The 19,928-nt window shown below is 50.9% G+C and overlaps 6 protein-coding genes across 6 annotated transcripts; 4 read left to right on the top strand and 2 right to left on the bottom strand.

Annotated features, from left to right (window-relative positions):
- Window positions 1–370: 370 nt before the first annotated feature.
- PC9H_011223 (uncharacterized protein) lies at window positions 371–862 on the top strand (the record flags this gene model as incomplete). The annotated part of the gene is made up of 1 exon (XM_036780708.1): window positions 371–862. One exon carries the CDS (start codon window positions 371–373, stop codon window positions 860–862), a length of 492 nt encoding a protein of 163 aa, XP_036628091.1.
- A 718-nt stretch (window positions 863–1,580) lies between these two features.
- On the bottom strand, window positions 1,581–3,355 carry PC9H_011222 (uncharacterized protein; the record flags this gene model as incomplete). The annotated part of the gene is made up of 8 exons (XM_036780707.1): window positions 1,581–1,893; window positions 1,943–2,039; window positions 2,101–2,359; window positions 2,412–2,512; window positions 2,586–2,889; window positions 2,942–3,065; window positions 3,148–3,244; window positions 3,310–3,355. 8 exons carry the CDS (start codon window positions 3,353–3,355, stop codon window positions 1,581–1,583), a joined length of 1,341 nt encoding a protein of 446 aa, XP_036628090.1.
- A 1,431-nt stretch (window positions 3,356–4,786) lies between these two features.
- Window positions 4,787–5,478, bottom strand: PC9H_011221 (uncharacterized protein; the record flags this gene model as incomplete). Its single annotated transcript, XM_036780706.1, has 4 exons — window positions 4,787–4,847; window positions 4,908–5,118; window positions 5,182–5,398; window positions 5,446–5,478. 4 exons carry the CDS (start codon window positions 5,476–5,478, stop codon window positions 4,787–4,789), a joined length of 522 nt encoding a protein of 173 aa, XP_036628089.1.
- Window positions 5,479–8,883: 3,405 nt separating this feature from the next.
- PC9H_011220 (uncharacterized protein) lies at window positions 8,884–9,896 on the top strand (the record flags this gene model as incomplete). Its single annotated transcript, XM_036780705.1, has 5 exons — window positions 8,884–8,912; window positions 8,967–8,976; window positions 9,035–9,167; window positions 9,220–9,662; window positions 9,720–9,896. The coding sequence occupies 5 exons, from the start codon at window positions 8,884–8,886 to the stop codon at window positions 9,894–9,896; spliced, it is 792 nt and encodes a 263-aa protein (XP_036628088.1).
- Window positions 9,897–10,154: 258 nt separating this feature from the next.
- On the top strand, window positions 10,155–12,837 carry PC9H_011219 (uncharacterized protein; the record flags this gene model as incomplete). Its single annotated transcript, XM_036780704.1, has 7 exons — window positions 10,155–10,185; window positions 10,239–11,065; window positions 11,114–11,405; window positions 11,458–11,743; window positions 11,793–12,203; window positions 12,306–12,475; window positions 12,524–12,837. The coding sequence occupies 7 exons, from the start codon at window positions 10,155–10,157 to the stop codon at window positions 12,835–12,837; spliced, it is 2,331 nt and encodes a 776-aa protein (XP_036628087.1).
- Window positions 12,838–16,297: 3,460 nt separating this feature from the next.
- Window positions 16,298–16,634, top strand: PC9H_011218 (uncharacterized protein; the record flags this gene model as incomplete). The annotated part of the gene is made up of 2 exons (XM_036780703.1): window positions 16,298–16,421; window positions 16,477–16,634. The coding sequence occupies 2 exons, from the start codon at window positions 16,298–16,300 to the stop codon at window positions 16,632–16,634; spliced, it is 282 nt and encodes a 93-aa protein (XP_036628086.1).
- Window positions 16,635–19,928: the final 3,294 nt, after the last annotated feature.

Below are 19,928 nucleotides of genomic sequence, written 5' to 3'. Positions count from 1 at the left end.
GGTGTTGGCATGATATGTGTCGAACCATATGAATGGGATGTGGTGTCATTTTGATGATTCGTATGTGACGCCTGCGAAGGCTGAGGATGCTGTGGTGCGTTTGTTCTTACTTTCTGTACGAATTGTGATTTAATCGTGACACTGTTCTTTTCCTCTTTTTAGAATGCCAACGCGTACCTCCTTTTCTACCACCAGCAATCGTCTGCACCGCTTGGCGGCAAGACTTAACTTACGAAAAGATCAAGGAGGCGCGCGCTGCTGTGCAGAATGAATCTTCTGCAGAAATCACGGCGATGGACGCGCCTTCTAATACGGATGTGAACGCCGATGCCAATGCAATGCCGGCGACCCTATAATTGAAGACCAAGATATGGCCATCGATGCCCAACTGCCAACTCCGCCATACGAATCCGAAGACGAGCCAACATTCTCCATACACGGCAGCTCCAGCCCTCGTGCTGAGTGTTCGCGGTGGTTCTCCTCAGGCGTTGTCAGCGGCGGCAGCGTGCCCACCCCACCAAAGGAGGACGACCTCTTAAACTTTTCCCCTATGAACGACATGAGCCCGTTCGGTGATACCGACGGCGATGACGCGCTGCAACAGTCGTTTCAGCGTTTCGACTTCCCAGAGCCTTCGGATCGCGCGTCGACGACTTCGTCGAATGAGGCGGAGCCGGATTTGGAGTTGGACGGGGCAGATTTGGATGTGAATGTGGATGTGGCTGATGGCGATGTGCGGATGAGTCCGACACAGTGGTTGAATCTGCTGGGTGTGGGTACGCCGCCGGGGTCGTCTGCTGCTACTTCGGATGCTATCGTTCTCTCCATACACTTTGACCCATTATTACTACGGATCGGATGAAACTACAGGAGCGGCCTTTTGATAGTTTTTCGTAAGCTTGTGTCCTTTCGTCGTCGCTGTATGATTCATCAAACCTGAACTTAATTCACTCTTACTATGAGCATCGTACCTCCAAGATCATGCCGGTCTCTCTGGTTCTCTAGTCGTGCACGTGTACAGACCCATACGTGCTGTCATCACCGCCTAATACATCATCTCTCTGACTCTGCCATCGCCAGTAGTACGATCCATTGAGCGTCGGTTGCTTTTTGAAGCCTTTGAAGGATTAATACAAATTCGGGCTAGTACATCATCCGGTATATTGTTTAGGGCGTGCTGACCCAAACGGTCGCTTCGCAGGAAGATCACAGCGCGGAAGTAGGACTGGAAAGGCTTGGGCCATTTGCTCACTTGGCCGGGACATTTCCTGATGTATGCAAGCTCATCGGTTCAGAACGCTCCCCTCGCCAGTTGCGATGATTCTGCACTTCATGCATCGCCACCAGCACGGCCGCCGCATCCTTGAATCCGTCAACTCGTCCTGACAGAGTTTACCTAGGAATTTTTGTTCTCCAAGTAATCACTAGTCCGTATGTATGGAAGGGTATACACCCGGGGAGGGGGTCGCTGCGACCACGATAGATACAGACGGGTTTTTATACATAAAATCTTCACTTTCACAGCCCGAACTATTCAACTATCTTCTATCTTTGACCCAGAGGGTGCATTCAGTAATATATTAAATTTGTGTATGGTCTGGCGAAAATGGTAGCAGTGTTCCTATCTCGTTATTATGCATGAACTCCGGATAAGCCTTGTCTATGCGGTCGGTGAAAACAATTGTGAACCCTGCAGTACCGGATTCAGGCTCAATCGCAGTAGTGCTCGCATGATAAGACCGCGGCCGTGTAGCCTGTAGGGTACCACGTGCGGGCAGCACAACAACTCGAAGGCTGAGGTCGACGTAAGCATTACCACCTTTTTCGTTGCCCCAAGAGCCAGTGCACCATGAGATGCCCCAGCCGGTAGCCGAGCCATCTCTGTGCCCGGGCCTATGAAAGTGAGCATTAGCTGGCGACAGGGTTAATGAAGATCACTTACGAAGCGTATCGGTATGTGGCCAGGCCTTCCGGTGGGGCGCGGCGAGCAGTGCTGAAGTCGTATATCAGATCATCGACCTCGATGGCGAATCCACACCCTAATGACGGACAATTGATGAGTAGCTAATCTTGATGATTCCTAAGACAGACAGCACCTACCTGACGCGACATGGAGGGTGCCCATGGACGGAAGCGCAGCCTTGTCGAGATAGTCCTGGAGTGGGTCAATAACCTCAGCAGGAGGGTATGTGCGGGCAAGAGCCCAGAAAAGACTTGTTGCTCCAATAGCATCAGTATCAAGGGCCTTCAACGCAAGCTCAGAAAGCTTTCGCCGGAAGCTCTTGGCCCATCCAAGGATATGGCGGTGGCGTGGACCCATATTCAGGCCCCACTGCACCATTTCGCCCTGATGATATGGCTGAAGGGCGGGCGTTAATATATCTCATGGAATTTGTAGGAGCTTCACCTACACGGCAGTCACGGCGAACATGACACGCTGCCTCGACAACACTCATCAGCCAGTCGTAGAGGGGTTTAGCAAAGGGCGCATCAAGGGCAACACCACGAATCACTACAAGTCGAGTGTGATCGCTAGAATTCTAGTCAGCCAGCCGGCGGGAACATGATGTAACGGTACAGCACACCTCCGGCTGAATCAATTGAGATAAACACAATACTCTGTTCAGGCTTCACAAAGTAAAAGCCAGATTCTGGAGTTACTGTTAGAATCTGCTGGTTGGGTGGCTTTATATTTCTGCGCGGAGTGCCTGGCTCAACAACAGCTATACCATGGAACTGCCTGTAATCATCTGACTGGCGATCGCAAAGCAGGAGTTCAAAACCCAGCTCTGCGACGCTGGTCCGAATGGCTTCCTCGATGTTGTCGCCATGCTTCCTGATATGAGCACTGATGGATGGTGGAGAGCGGTGGCCGAGAAGGGACTTAATCTATTACAGGGCTGGGTTACTGTACCACACGGTGACGACAAAGCCTGCTCACAAGTCCACGTTTTTGGGTGTGGTTAGCATAGCCGGCATTCTTGCGGTCCTGCTTCAAGGCGGACTGGAGGCGCTTGATAACTGGACGGAGTGACGAACCAGTCTGTGATTCGCTGCTATCATGGCTGATCGCAGCAGCGAGAAAACAGTCCCACTACCATCAAAGCTTAGAGCCTGCATGTTAAGGTATGCAGGTACTGGACATACGCTGGCGTTGTGTTGCGGTGCTGAAGAACGTGAGCAGTCCCTTGAGACAGGATGTCGGCAGCAGTGAGGTGTTCTAGAGCAGCTAAAGTCGCAGGTGCTAGTAAATAACTGCGGACTAGGATTTGTTAAAAAGCTGATCAAGAACAAGCCTGGACGACATACACTGTTCATTCTTTTGTTTCGTGGCAGCACTCTTACGGTGGGGCATGGTGTGGGTCTGGTCTGGGGACAGAGTGGCGCCGCTTCACGGAAATGCCAGGATGCGTGTATATGTGTGGCCTATGCGTGCTAAAACTCTATATACTGTAAGGAAGCTCCTCCTAAAGCGAAAGATGGTCAAATGGCGGAAGGGTTCCGGTCCCTGTGCTGTGCTAAACGCGGGGTGGGCTGTGGTCTCCATAATCAGAGGGCGTTGGTTCGATTCCCAGTAAGTGCAGATGTGTCCACTGCATACCCGTAACCCACGCCACTCCGGATTTTGCTCGAAAGTGCTAGCTTTTTGGTTTTCGCAACTGTTTTGCTCAGGGGACATGTGTCTGACTCTCCTAACTCTGCATCTCTGTCTACTCTGCATGAGATTCACAGTTTTATTTGAGTGTATATATGGAATGCATATCTGGGTCTCGTAGGATAAGACCAGTCCCGGTAAGTGAACATGGTTACGATTTACAGGTAGAACATATCAACAGATGACTACTCACCTGCGGGCTGGCCAGGTCCTGATCGGTGTGGCGTCAGTTGCTTCAGGAGGGCGACCTACACAACTGGCGCCGGCAGCGTCAGTGATGCGCTTAGGCAACGAGAACAGGCGGGTTGATACAGGACGAAGAATAGACTTGATCGGCATAATCAGAGGCATGGATGCTGATAGGAAGACGGAACATTGTTTTAGTTCGACAGAATCAGGGAAAGTGAACACGAGATTGATGATTTACAGTTATAGCGGGCAAGATGGCTTCCATGGTTTCGTCTGTAGGATTGACAGGTCAGGCAGGCGTCTGGAAAGAGAGATGCTCGCAGTCCAAGCATATGTGCGCCTTGATGGGAGTCGCAAGTTCTGAAAGCAGAATGAAGGTGTGTGTTTGAGCCCGAAGGGAAGTAGCACAATGAACGCACAGTAATCCGAGAAATCAACCAGCAGTGGTGCCTTGGAATTGAGTTATAGCGTGTACGTGGCTAGCATTATGTACAACAGGTCGACTCGGGAACCCTCATGATTGAGCGCCGAGGCTGACTGTACATAGAGATTGTTCACTACAAGTACCAGGTGTAATGAAAGGGTGACGTACTGAAGATGTGGCGGAAGGGGACATCTGAAACAGCTTGATCTTGCCCTCTCTAAGTAGCCGCAGCTTCCTTCGCATCCTTCTTTTCTAGCGATTCGGCCTCGCGGAGACGTGGCCGGAAATAACCGCTGGCTTGCGAGGGTAAAATCGGGCCGTGTTCGTCACCGTTCGAAGGTCAGATGCCTTGAAGAAACGATACGGCGGCGTGGATAAATCGCAGCCAGTCGCACCGTCGACCGACATCAGCGCCTGCAGAATCGAGCTAGCAATCGGATGGGCGGATATAGTAATAACGAACTGGCGACGTTGATCTCCATCGTGATGTCCATGAGCCAAAGCACGCTGCTAGCTGCTTATCCTAGAAGACGAGCTGCCTTGCCTAGCAGCGAAGCTTGCACCGCAGGATTGCATAAACTGAAATAGACAGGCATGCGTCAGAAGTAACATCCAGACGTTTTTGAGAGGTGAACGTACAGGGAGGTCTGCTCCATCATGAAAAGAGGATCCGGCTTACCTAAGAAGTGGCTGTCGATGTTCGTCATCTCCAAGATCTTGTCCATGGAGTACCCGCAGTGGAAAGCAGTAGATATTGCGCCGATGCGCTTGTTTGACGGGCTGCACAGCTCCTCGTTGACGTTCTCGACAAAGGCATTCTGCAGTGTGAGTCTGCAGTGAGTGTGACAGCCTGGAAGGCTGCTCTACAGAGACGATAAGATGAGAAAACGAAAGAAACTGATAGAAGACTCACGGATATACACCACGGTGTGCTCCATCTTGCCATCCAGTCCACCAGCCATATGAACACCAGCCATCGCAGTGATATAGCCGCCTGCATCCATGGAAAGCTCCGTTTTGGCCGAGGCGTGCCCGCAGCGGACTTCGAGCCACGGAATCGTCCGTCCCAGGGAAGCTCGGTTTGATTGACCGGCTTTCTCAAGGGTTTTTGCCGTTAAGTTCGAAGAGAACTGAGATCAAAAAGAGCAAAATTAGACCCGGACACCAAACGGCATACCCTATCTCGCCATCCGGAGCCAAGAAAGCGCATTTCTACGAGTTGGCCGCTGTGCCGATCGCTTCGAACTTGACGTCTCGATTACTGAAAGGGTACATCTAGGTTAGCCACCATCTCGATGCTGATGAGAGAGGAAGCTCACCTCGTCAGCTAGTTCGGGCGTGATGTGCTTGCCGAGAACGCTGGGAGGCTGCTGGCGTTTATCAAGTCGACGCGCAGTGAGCGAAGTCGAACCCGAGGATGGAACAACGGTTCTACTTCGTGTATTTGGGGAGACATTGGAGTCTGTACTTGCATCCGTAAGCGCAGCCGCCGATGGGGACGGGTGGCTCGAGTTCCCCTGCGTTGCTCGTGTGCTTGCATCGCGCAGTGTGTACCTAGCTCCATGTAATCGAGTCGATCGCTCGAACTCGATCGTTAAACACCACAGAGCTTTGATGTGGAGTGTTGGCCTCGAAGACTTTGTACAGAATGTCGTTTACCATATCGGCTGGTAACGCCAAGGTATGTTCTACATTCGTTCGTTTTCTGAAGGCGTTGTGGCTGACTACATTTTCAGCGTCTTTCCGGTCGTACTCCTGAGAAATGGTTCAGCAGGTTGACGTTGTCTGCCCTTCAGAGCCACCGGAGGGGATTCACTGGGTTTCTCACCCCCGTCCTAGGCTTCACACCACCGTCTGCGCAGTCTCACCTGCATTCATCACTGCAGAGACAAGGCCATCAGTACTGTAGTTGATGCGAATGTGCCGGAGAGGATGAAGAAGCTGAAACCGGTTGTTGAGGATCTTGTGCAGGAGATTACGGTGGTGGCGAGTCTGGAGTTGGAGGAAGGCAATAGGAAGAGGATGGCGTGATGGGTCGCCATGAGGGATGGTAGCTAATTGCTTTGCACGTGGACAGTGATATACGGAAAGTCGTAAATAGTTGTATAAGACTTTTGTGTATTTCCAAGGTTCTGCTCGGTGCAAGGAACGCTGTCTTAAGCGCGCATGCCTTTGCCTTGAACACGACCGGGACAACACCGGAGTACTCCGCGCATGCATATGTCTAACCCAGCCAATGCTCGTTATTTCTACGGCCTGTCTAATATTGATCTGGGACTCTTCCGGATCCCTGTTGAACCTTCAATGTTGTCAGAAAGCCTGAAAGGAGGCGTTCAAACTAGCCCCTATCAAGCTTAAAGCTCCGATGGGGTTGTTTACACCTGCATTTTCCTACCCTTGTCGGCGCGCACCTTCTCCAGTCCACCTACTGCTCCAGGCATATGCGACCTGCTCTTAGTGATTCGAAACGATTTGAAGACCAACACGGCAGATAGATGTAGTGCGGGTAGTCCACTCGTAAGTTTGCCACTTTCTGCGAAAATCGCGCGATGAGTGATGTTTTGTACATGGCCATTTTCAGGATATGACCGTCGTTCATGATCAACATGGATCAAACGCAGTGCTGCTCTTCTTGATGTAGCGGGCACGGTTCACCGACCGCGTGTCACGACTCCCACTCGCCTTCTCCATCGACTCCGTCGATACCATCGATCGATGTCAGCACACAGAGCAGTTGTTCGTCCGGTTTGCCTGCCTCTTGCTCGATCCACGGACGATCGTCGCATTCGGCCGCTCTCGGGCTCTGCACGGTTCACCGCAGACTCCCTGCGGCATCGACTCTACAGACAAACGTCGCGATCATTCACACTTGAGCACCTAACCTACTGGAAACCTGTACGGCCCACCGAAGGTTTTCAGTAGGGTTCCCTGCCGACGCTTGCAATGCAAACCTGGACGGTTGACCGCTGGGTTTCTCCACCGACGATTGTCGCAATCATCACATTCCACTCCTGCAACTCTGCACAGTTAACCGCGGGATCTCTGTGGTGTCGGCTCCACCATTACATTCTACGCGAGCGGCCACCTGCACGGTTTCACTGAAGGTTTCTTGCAGTGATCACTTTCGCGATGATATTCGCAATCACCACGACTCTGCATAATAACTGCGAGTTCTCCTCGGCGTTTATTCTGCAGACGGTCGTCGCGGTCCTCACCTCTGTACCTTGCCTGCTGAAACCTGCACGGTTCACCGAAGGTTCTCAGCAGCGTTTTCTGCCGACGATCTTCTAATCATCGCATTCGTACCTTACCTGCTGGAAACCTGTACGGTTCACCGAAGGTTGTCAGCAGCGTTCCTCGTCCACGATCTTCCCAATCATCGCATTCGGCCCCTATCATAACCTCCACGGTTGGCCGCACGTTCTCTGTAGTTTTCACTTCATGGACGGACGATGATCGCAATTGTCGCCTTCTATTATAGCCACTCTTTAGGCCCCCGTGGTTCCCCCAATCAATCCTTTAACTTGAGGATTACATTGGTTCATCATAAAAATTTCGACTCAACTGCGAATTCGTTTTATGAACGAAAAACCCATTGAAATCGGCGCGCTTCAAAAATACCATACAAGAGGCGGCCGCCTGGAAGACTTTCCGCAAAGAAATCAAGGCACACATGCTGCGGAGCAGAGGACATAGTATCAAAAAGGTCTCCAGTAAGTCCTTTTGCGCTAGACGCTGCCCTAATTACTTACTGTGCTGCTTGAAGACGTAGCTCGCCAGACTTTTATCACTGCCTAATCTACCGCCTTAAGCAATCATCCTCCCCCTGACGCGTATTTCATATGCTATCCAATACCTTTATTTAGTCGCATTCGCTGCCCTCGTACTCCTCTACTCCGCCGCTTTCTCCGCCGCATCGTTGTGCTGCCTACCCGCCCTCAACCCATAATCTTCGCCGCCCTCGTTCTCCTTTATGGATGTCTCCGACGCATAACTCATATGCCATCCACTACCTTTATTTGGTCGCATTCGCTGCCTTCGTACTTCTCACTCCGCCGCTCTTTCATGTATCGTTTCACGCTGCGTACCCGCCTTCAACTTCATGGATGCCTCTGACGTGTACCTCATACGCTATCCACTACCTTCATTTGGTCGCATTCGCTGCCCCCGTACTCATCTCCTTTAGCCAACCTCACGACGCAATTAATAAACCCTCCCTTACCTCTACTTGGTCGCATTTGCGCTGGTATTTTTTTGGCACATATACGTTACGACCGCTTGTCCGCTCGTTCAAGTTGTTTCTCAATAAATCCCCGCTGGCATAAGTATACAGTAGGCAGGTTTCGTAGTGCGGTACGTACAGGACAGTATTGACTTTTGGTTACGCGGACGAGTGGAATGTGTAGGATAAAGCATTGATGGAGTAAGATAGAAGAGGAAGAGGGGCTCTAGGAAGTATGCACATGAACAGAGCGTGCGGTGTACAGAATAGAACAGGAGATGGAGTCGTTCAGGTGAAAACGAGTACGTGCGGGGCCGCGCGCGGTTCTCGACGTCTTACCACAGACATGAACTGACAGCGTTGCGAAAAATAGGCCGCAGGACTAGTGCCGGCATGCGCTGCCCACCTGATGATTTGGATCCGTAAGCCTTGAACGCAAAAAGAGGCGCCGATAAAAATGTACCTTTACATTCAAGCCGCTTACATGTAACTTCGTAAGTGGAGGCCGGAGTCGATTTTATAGACTTTCATGCATCCTGCGTAGGTCCGACACCCAAAGAACCAGGTCCCAAGGCCGGTGTGGAGCAGTGAGGGCTTTCCAGCGGGCTTGGACGCCAGTGGGAGGCGAGTGATAGTGCGTCTATCATTCCTTCCCGTGCCCGCATTCCGTTTCTACTGTGAGTCATCGTTCTGCTTCCTCGAGCGGTGTCCATCCGTTATCGGCCCTAGTGCGTTCCGCCTCCTCGAGCCGCTGCGGCCTCTCTGCGCCTGTCCTCTCCTGTGCCGCCTTCCTGCACACGTTTGGCGTCCCGCTTCCTCAGCTCCCCGGCACCCCTCCTCGCGCCTCCAGTCCTCCTCCTGGAGGCGTCTCCACCCATCAGGCACCGGCTCACGCTCCTCCCTTCTCCACAGCCTCTCCTCCGCGCGCATGCTCCTCCACGAGCGGCGCAGCCTTCTCTGCCGCTGATAACTTTGCGGTATCTTGTACTGCTTTCTTGAGGAGGGATTCTTTCGAAGGTGGTGATGCTCATTGTGATTGTTATGGTTGCGATGACGGCGCTCGTGCTGATGGGCAGTGGGAGGCGGAAGGACACTTCGCTGTGTTCGGTATATGGCGAGAATTTGTTCTGCAAAGCGCGTTAACGCCGGGTGGGCAGGAGTTAGCTACCCAGGTACTTGTGAGCGTCGAAACGAAAAGACAGACGTCAACTAACCTTACGTGGTCCTAGTTCACGACGAGATTGGTCCTGTTTGTGAACGCACCCACTCCCGCCATGACGATCTTCAAGCACGAGTTCGCTCAGGTCAAGCTTGATTTCAATCTTCTGTCCTCGAAATCGGAAGCACTGCTCGTGATACTGCCAAGGCTGCCCGAACCGTCTGAACAAGCCCTGCGTGCGCGATGACATGGGCGATAGTAGCGTAAAGGTTTGATGGGATTGTGCCATTCGGATGGGGAGAATGCTCCTCGCCAGTGGCGGCAAGGAGACCAGGCTGGGTGTGGATGTAAAGGCGTAGAATAAATGAATGAGATATGTCGCGTATGACAAAGTGCCTGCACACCAGGTGTTTGTTTGGCTGGTGTTTGGCAAATGTGGGCGTGGGACAGCAACCGCCAGCTGCCGCAATTTGAACTTTACGCCCTTTACGCCGCTTGCCACAGAATGACAGCCACACCTGCCGTTTTTATGAAAGGTTCGTTTATATAATATCCGCCATTGCTGCCTTAAGCTCATGCAATGGTTTAGTTGAGTCCTCCGCGGCCGAGGTCTTCATCAGCAATCCCAGCACGAATACATCGTCACTAAACGGAACAGATATTCTAAGGCAAAAGGGGACGAGTGTCATACTCGAAGCCACATCAGCCTCAAAGATACGCCGCCCAGGTCCTGAGGCCTGGAAGGACTGGGGATACTTGACACAACTGGGCGAGACTTTTCGTGTTGTATACGTGCGCCTGTTTGGTCAAACTCCTCCCCTTTCCCGAGGAAATCCTGGCGACATCTGGGTCGACACCCGTGATCGTAAGATTTATTATTCCGACCATCTCCAGGTCTGGCAACCTTGGAGAGGAAACGAAGATAAGGTCTTTCACCCCATCGTCATTGGATATGAGCTACTCTGGGACGCCCTGAAGAAAACGATATCCTGGGCTTCTGCGACCACAGCTAAAAGACGAAAAGTACAGAAGAATAATACCTCCACCCTCCCGTCCTTAGACATTTGGAATCACTTGTCCGCAATCGATGAAGCAGGACCTAAGCGTCCTCGTCATATTGACATCGCCCCGCCAAGCATCCCTGAGCAAATACTCGCAATCCTTGACTCCGAAAATCTCCTTTCTTTTACTGGCGAATCACCCTCGGATTCAGCTTACAGTCATGTTCACCACGATCCCTCAATCAAGTTGCTTCCAACTGCAATCCCAACCTACACCGGGATATGGAAGCAAGATTCAATCGTCCGTGCCAAAGGAACTCAATTTCCGGAGGATGCGTCAATCGTAACATGGTTCAATGGCTTGCAAACGCCCCTCCCTTTTGTAGGTCAGAAGATTGGAATCCCAGAAACTAAAGTGAACCCTCATGCATTTCGACGCGAACACACGCTTATGAAATCTTAGGACGAGGACATCATAGGAGTGTGCTTCATGCTGGAACACGGGAAGGATGCAACCATGACTCCCCTTGGGGAACGAGAGCCTCCTGTCTTGGTTCTGGATGCTTCCGAGATCAATAGGCACGATCGTCTCGCTGCCCGGGCCTTTTGCGATCGAATTCGCCGGTCTCTAGCCGCCGGACGGCCCGTCCTAGTTAATGACTTCGAGGCCCTTGGCGCGGATCAGATTTTTGATTGGAGTGTTGACGAGTGGAAGGAAGATTTGACTAGCCCTGAGCGGCCGGTCATCTGGCAAGGTTCGTTCTTTCATTCCATGTCTCTCAGTGACGGAGCTGATGAATAATACAGATGCGGAGCTTCGTGCGCGTGGTAAAGTCCTTCTTCAAAGCGAAGACGACGACCAGGATGACGGACGCCCAGAAACCAGTCTATCCCAGGATCCGTATTGGATCCGCGGGCCTGGGAAGCGCCGGTCCAAACCGAAGCCTACCTGCGAACTCGGAACCTCGCAGGGATCCACAATCCATCGTATTGGGAAACTGAAGGACTTTGTCGCGTCGCTGGAGTCACCCACGACATGTGGCAACCTTTTGGACTGCGTTAGCTTTAATGATGAGATCCCTTTCTTCGTCAGGTGAGCATCCGACTGTATGCCTTGTCAGCCCCCTCATTACCTGCTTTAGGCGAATACGCGACCATATGCAGTCACTTGAGGCTACAGAGAAAAGGAACTACGCTAACTCCAAATCCTCGGGGAGAGCCACCGGAAAGGCTAGCCTACCCAAAGCAGAAGCTGCCAGCCCAGGCGACATTTCCTGGGACATGCTCGCTCTCAACGAGTGGAAGCTCGTCACGTCGGCCGGTTTCCTCACTCATCCTCATCACGACGCAGGCGGACTATCGACCTGGGTAACGATGAAGTCAGGCATGAAAATCTGGGGGATATTAAGGCCGAAAGTCTTCACAGAGGAAGGCATCGATTTTGAAACCGGTACAAGGCGCTTCCTTTCAGCCACCGAAGCAATCCTCAACGCAGAGTCGATCAAAGATCACGCAGATCTGTTCATTCTGATGCTGACTCCCGGGGCTGTTCTGTGCATGCTAATTTGTACTCTTTTGCGCTGGCTGCACTCTTATCACCCTCCCAGCCTCCAGCCTCCCGGATTTCTTCATCTCGTTTACTCACCAATCCGCAGTATCGCTCTTGGGGGTCATTTTTTGACCCATGACTCGCTTCACCTCACTGCTTGGAGCCGTCGCATCGAGCATTCCATCGGAACTTTCTCGACAAACGCCGAGCATCCATGTGTTGAGCGTTACCTTGCTCGCATGATGCTCTGCCTGGAGTTCGAGGCAGGCCAATCGCGTTGGTTCTCTATTCTGTTGTGTCGATTTTCAACTAATACGCCCGTAGGTCCTTGTAAACCACTGCTAGCGCTGGCGTTGATGATCCTGGACTACCAGTCCTTCACGCACGAGTCAATTCTGGCGCCTCAACGTACCCATGAGTGGAAGAACGAGTTGGCTGCCGCCACGCTCTTCGCCAAAACACTATGCATCAGAGCTTTAAAGCTAAAGCAGAGCACCACTCTTCCGGCCCTCTGTAAAGCGGTGCGAAACGCGTTGAAGAGCACGCTGTGGTGGACTGAGGACTCTCAAGTGCTCACGGTGCCGCAGTTGAAACAGAATGTTGATTTGCCGACTGCCATTCCCTACCATCCCGAGTAGACTTAATCCCCTGCTCGAATAGATGCTCTACTTCACAATGAAAGTCCTGGTCAAGAGGAGTTCCGCTCCAAATTCGGCTACACTTATTATCATTCTGCAAAATTGTATAAAAAGACGGTGTACTGCCGTGTACTAGCCAAGCAATCCACCTCAAAGGTTCAGATGACTGATATTTCCATATGAGGGTACAGTCCCAGTCACCAGAATTAATGAAGTGTCAAACTCCGGGGTGGTTTCGCACACGCGGGCTAGGGTAGGGCACGGGTTACGGCGGTACACGGGTGGTGCGGGTGCCAGGTGGGGTGACACCACATGTTACCGCCACCCGTACCGGTACCGCGGTGTTCACGGCTTCTGCCATCCAAAGGGGTCTGTAGCCATACTCACAGTTTCTCAGTAAAATACATGCAAATCAAGGCTTCAATGACCATTATTCAACTACTCAAGCATACAATTCAAGCAGTAATTTATGGATGTATTATATTGTACGGTGAGGCAGGCATTGAGGGCGAAGGCGCTGGGGTGCTGCGTGAAGCGAAAATGCCGTACGCTCACATCGAGCGACACAGAGGTGGTGCAGCAGGGGAGCCGTACGCACGCATCTAGCAGCGCAGCGGTAGCGAGGTGGTTGTCGTCGTATTCCAAGTACCGTACGCACGCATTCAACGGCGCAGAGGGCAAGGGCTGGTGATGGTGGATGGTAGTGATGCCCCGGAAAAGCCGTGTGCACGCGTTGAGCGGCGCAGCGGGCTGAGGAGGGTTGCCGAGGCGGTGGCGAGGTCGTCGTCGTCGTCGTCGTCGTTCCAAATACCGTACGCACGCGTGCAACGGCGCAGAGGGCAAGGGCTGGTGATGGTGGATGGTGGTGATGGCACGAAAAAGCCTTACACACGCGTTGGGCGGCGCAGAGGGCAGTGGACGGTGGTGGACGCAGACGGATGGGTGGTGGACGTGGTAGTGTTGGCACAAAAAGGCCGTGCGCACGCGTCAAGTGGCGCAGAGGGCAGCGGCGGTGGTGGTGGGTGTGCGAGAGGTTGTGTGCATGCACGAGGAGACGCGGTGCGGAATGGCACCAAGACCTAAGGCAATATCAGTATAAAAACAAAAAAGAAAGGTATGTCGCGCACCTGGTACCCGTAGAGTGATCTCAACGTATCCTGGCACCTTATTTCCGAGCATGGGGAGACGCGGTACAGAATGGCACCAAGATCTAAGGCAATGTCAGTGTAAAAAGAAAAAAAGAAAGGTATGTCCCGCACCTGGTACCCGTAGAGTGATCTTATTAATAACGTATCCTTGTTTTCGAGTGCGCTAGCCGTGATAGAATAGTCTCAACGCGCATCTCAGCTGTTGACTCGACCATTCCCACGATCACTCACTGGCCCCTATCATTGAGGCAACAATATTAATCTAATGTACTCGAAACAAGACTAATACTGGAGTCTGTTATTAGATATTGCATATACAGAGTCTATATAACATATTAAATCCTTCTATGAGTTGGTTTTACCTTAGAAAACAGAGCCCGGACCTCCAGGCTAACGTTCTGTTGGGCGGAGTTCCTAGTTGGTCTTGTTTGGTTCCAAAGCTGCTGCGCTGACTTCAACGTTTCAACGTTTTTTTTTTCAACGCCGACCCCCGCCCTTGCGCCAAGCGAGCTGCCAAGCGACACTAGCATCGTTGATGCCCCTGAACCCCCCTATGTCTACAGTTGCTTCTCATTCAACGTCTAAAGGCTGGTTGCATGTACTGATCCAACCAATAACAGATAAGACATCGTTGGTTGCCATGTAGCCAGGGCTAAGCTCGTCAATTTTGTGACGCGTTCTTCATTTATCAAGGTTCGTCGGTCGCTTACTTGTTTGTGCTGCACTAAATGGATTTGGTATTCTTGTAGGCAAGCTCGTCGACGTTGCTGGCGCGTTCCGGATGTCGAACAACGTCCTATCTGCCGGCGTCCTAGTGTGGCGCAGTTCACGACCACGTGCACATTTGCAACAGCAATGTGTTCTTCACTTATGGAGGTTCGTCTATCGCATAATCTATTCAACGTTCCGCTAAAGGGATTTGAAATATATTTTAGACACCATTAAACCTGTACCAGGTCAACATAGAACCCAGCTGACTGTCACACAGCAGCATGTTTTTTTTTTCATTACGTATGTTTCATCCTTCAGTCTATGGCCGCTCACTAATCATTTTAGTGTCTGCATCACAGTTTTAAGCAGGCTTCCGTTGTACTTTCCAGCAGCGAGCGCAATGCCTGCGTCCTCTCTCCTCCAGGGCGACGTCACCTGCCCCTTCTCATTCGTCGAATAAATCTTCGCTTTCCGACCAGATCAAGCAGAAGGTTTCGAGCGGGTTCAACAAAGTCAAGAAAGTCACTAAGGCCCTTACTCGGCCTCTCAAGAAGAAGTCTCGTCGCATTAGCGATGATGACAACGCTGCATATCTCTTATTTTAATTTTGTGTTGTCCTAACTGAAGCTTTCCTTTAGCCTCCGTCCATACTCGATCTTCCGCGGCGCCGTCCGAGCCCATCGAGATACCCAGTGACGACGACGACAGCAATCAACCAAAGTCAAAGAAACAAACAAAAGTTCAGGTATCACAAGAGCAGAAGCAGAAGGATCAGGCTCAGCTTGGTTCGTTTTTCAATTACTCCCTCCTCATGTGTCTGAACTAATGCTTATATCTCATAGACCGTGCTCGCAAAAGCTGACGCTCCCCCGCTTACAACTTCTTCAACACCGAGAACGTCACGATCAAGTACGACGACAAAGGACACGGTTACCAGTGGTTCAAGTGCTCGGCCTCCGTTTGCAAACAAAGCGGCGGGGTTAAACGCTACCTTCATACTGGCGACCGGGCAAGCACCACTAATCTCTTCTCGCACGCTCGCCAGTGCTTTGGCGACAAGGCCGTTGATGCAGGAACCAAGCCGGATACCGACCGCGACGGCAGCATATTTGCAGCATGGGACCGGCCTGGGCAGGAGCCTGTTGTCGCGTCCTATCGGCAGCATACGTCCTCTGAAACACGGTGAGCCAGTTCGATGTTCATTATTCTTATGATTTATAATCTAATTACTCGACTAGTGCCCACTTGGTGAAGTGGATTACTGAGGCCAATCGACCAATACGGATTGTAGAAGACCGCGGCTTCAGGACGTTGATGCGCACCGGACGACCAAGCCTAGAGCTTCCTATCTCAAGGACTTGCACCGAGTTCTTTGGGTAAGTGTTCGCCTTTTCATCTTTCATTAAAGTCATTCATTGACCCACTCCTTCTCCTCCTCCTCCTTGGACCTCCAACGCACTTCCGGATAACGCAGCGTTTCTCTGCAATGCTCGGACTCGCACCATTCACTTTAGATGTTCAAATCATCGACGGTATGGTTCTCCAAAGACAATGTGTGCACAATCGCGACGGTTGTTCTGTAAATGGATCGCTTTGACGAAATGTTATCGGAACCTGATGAATCCCTTCATCCTGCTGTGAAAGTTGGGATGGCCTTTGCACGCCGCACCATGAATAAGTACTACTCAAAGACGGACCTCTCATCTGTCTATCGCATCGCGATTGGTGAGTCATATACCGGTATAATTATGCTTCCCTACTGAAGGTTGTTCCCTTGTAGCTCTCCACCCCGGACTGGAGTTTGACTACTTCGAGGTCAAGCAATGGAAGAGAAGGTGGATCAACGACGCCAAGGACCTCCTTCGGACTACGTACGACAAATACGTCACCAAATATTACAAAGCAGGTTGTTTAATTTGGTTTTTTAGCGGTTTTTAACGCGATGTATGCTCAAAATCCAGGTCATACTCATGGTGAGTCACATTCCGGTCAGGCTCAAATGAGCACGTTCTGAGATTCGCTGAATCCACTGTTCGGATGGCGCACTAAGCAAAATCATCAAGCAGAGCATGTTCAAGTATGATTTATCACCGTTTTTAACCGATTTTTGAATTTATGTATGTTCAAAACTAATCAGCGCGCAGCTCTCAAGGGATCCTGTTTGCTCGTGTTGTATGAAGACCCCCGCGGCGTCACTGTTCTATTCCCTTATCTGCATACTTGCGATTTACAAATTCTTGGGTGATCTAGCTGCTACTTAACGGTTCGCATTTTCATTGCCATCCACAGCAATTGGATAGCCTCATCCATCATTCCGTCACTGATCATGCATTTGCCGTCGCGCGAGTGGACTTTGTCATGTGGCATAATGCAAGTCCACATCATATGTGCGCAACTCACAGAATATCCCGCGGCTGTCAAGCCCAGGTCTTCAACGTGGCGCAGATGGGACACCTGGAGTTGCTGCGCATAAATATGTATCGAGTGCTGTTGGGACACTCCGCGGATGTGTGCGGTCTTGACGGTGTTCTTGCGCAGTCTGCAGGACATGAACCTTGGCGACAGGTCTGATGTGTGGTGCTCGCTGCATCGGTTATCTCGTCATGCGATCCCCCGCATCTTGTTCTCATGCTCAAGACCCTCCCCGCTCTTACCATCTCACTTCGTCAGCTCTATCACGCACCATCTTCCACAGCGGAGGAAATATTGGTGCGCCCTCTTTTTTTGTTCTTTGGTTCACCGCCTTTGAACTGAGACTACCATATTTTTATATACACATTCGTTCACGACACTTCACGAGTGCTACAACCACGCAAAGTTCTGTCCACATACACCACGCTATAGCCTAACCCTAGCGTCTCACAAATCCCGTCCATTCGCGATCGCTTCCACGAGTATGTGAGTTCATATGCGATGTTTCCCACTGTTCCGTCCCTCATTCTCACTTTCGTTCTGTTTTCAGAATTTGGAAATCGCATGAACATGAGCATGCTCATACCCATTTCGACCTTCATTCGTCATCGTCGTGATTTTCAGGCATCAATCCCGCTTCAAGCGCTTTGTCGATCCGGTACACTACGAAGAAGGTACAGAAGATCTACGACTACTGATTTGTCGGTACGCACATATTCTCTCTTTAGACCGAATATCGAATCTCAATCGCGTTCCACTAAGCCCCCCACTTTTATTTCAGTCGATTGTCGTGTACCAGCGCCCTCGGTACGTGTTGGTCATAATCGCAGCAGTTCTCTGATTCTGCCGAACGCCAGCAGTAATTGCCAGTGTTACTCATAATTTGCCTCTGGACTTCGGTATAAGCTGGCGCGCTCTTGGGCTCAATATCGATCAAGATCGGGCCTTGCTACGCATATGAGCAATGGCTCAACGCGCATCTTACTATATCTCGTTACTACACTCTCAGTGCATCGAGGACCAACTCTACCCTGGGACTCAATCCACAAGCACGGCTTAACACAGGCTTCTCTGTGCATTTATGCTTGAAACCATTGACCCGCCTTCCATACTGATCAAGTTTGGTCACTAGATATCCTCAATGCACGTGTTTTGGTAGCTTGGCCACCCGCTTACATTAGATCCTGTCACATCGAACATAGCGCTCTCCTTCAGGAAGACGTTCGCTACCTCTGGCCAAGACTGCACAAGCGATGTGTCTCATTAAAGCGTCCTCCTATCAAGTTGGTGAGAGAATTTGTTTTCATTTCTCATTCTCTGCTTATTTGGCACCTACTTAGTCCCTGCCCAGCTTCACGTATTCCAGCAATCGGCGACATTCCATGTTCTCCTCGGTCGACTCAACTCGCGCTACAGCTTCGCATTTTGCGAAAGTGCTGCTCTAGGCGTCTCATGGCGGTTCATCATGGCGGTCCCAACGATTAATGAATGAGTTTCCAATAAGCCGACCGCACGAAGGCACAGCGAGGCGTTCCACGTGTACCTTAGTTTGGCCAAGCATAGCATCAGCAAAAACAATAATCGGTACCATTGTCTTCCGTGACCTGCCTGCCTAGACGTCAAAATTTCCAGCATAATCGGGGTATCGTTCGGTCACCCTTGTCCGAAGCCTATCAAGCTCGTGTCTAACCCTCAACGCTGGATTGATTTGACGCTGATGAGTCGTAGCCTGGGATAGCTGTGGTACGGTATAATAGACCCGTAAGACACAACCAGAGAATATCCCGTAATATCGGCTAGGAAAGTTGTCCAATAGAAATATTGAGTACGAGACTCGGATAGGACGAAAGGACTGAGATCAAGGCTAAAGTGCCGGACTAGTCACAAGTGCGGGAGAATCGGAAACATAACGTAGAAGTGCCGGAAACACAATGCGGAAGTGCCGGATAGGAAGATCCGGTGAAAGAATGCGGAAAACTCTGAGGACGATGAATGAAAGGACTGTTTGGAAGAAGAACCGGTCAAGCGGCGAAGTGCCGGATGCACGGAATATGGAAATGCAAGGATCGGCACGTAGAGCCGCCGGTAGAAGAGCCGATGAAACGCAGAGAAACGCAGGGGAACAAAGGGGAACGCAATGAACTCGGTGAAACGCAGTAGAACGCAGTATAACGCAGGAGAACGCAGTGAAACGCAGTAAAACACAGTGAAAACGCAGTGAACTCGGTGGAACGCAATGAAACGCAGTGGGAACGCCACGGGATACGGTATAATCGCTGAAAGGACAACGGTAACCGAAGAAAGATCAGCCGGACAAGTGCCGAACGAATGGCAGGTGAATCGGCAAATGCCACCCATAGACGTACTAATAATACATTATATTGTGGCCATAGCCTAAAACACAATACATTATGTTTCGGCACATTCTGTGCCGGCCATTTAATTGCTAGAATTGCTTTGCTAGGCCTGCTATGGCCTGGTTATCTGTAAATAATCGCCAAAAATGGCAATAAATCATAATTATCACTTTTGTATAAGATTTGGGCACTACAATCGGTTCTAGTGCGCTTTTTTGATTAGATCCTGCTATTGTATTGGTTTGTAGTCCGCTTTTTTCATTAGAAATAGTGCATTAGATCAGTTTGTAATGCACTTTTGTAATGAAATTTCGAAAATTGGTTTTCAGCCTTGGGTCCCATAACAAAAGTTGTTAGTTGGATTAGATTGATTAGTAAATCTGAAGAGACCTCGCTGCCAATGCCTCTAGATATGGCTGTATTGAATACCTTCATGGTTCAGCAAAACTCTGGCTCGAAAATT

This window comes from Pleurotus ostreatus (genome assembly GCF_014466165.1).
Source record: "Pleurotus ostreatus strain PC9 chromosome Unknown scaffold_8, whole genome shotgun sequence".
NCBI classification, from domain to species: domain Eukaryota; kingdom Fungi; phylum Basidiomycota; class Agaricomycetes; order Agaricales; family Pleurotaceae; genus Pleurotus; species Pleurotus ostreatus.
The sequence above is the reverse complement of the archived record's forward strand: the minus strand, read 5'-3'. Positions and strand labels throughout refer to the sequence as shown.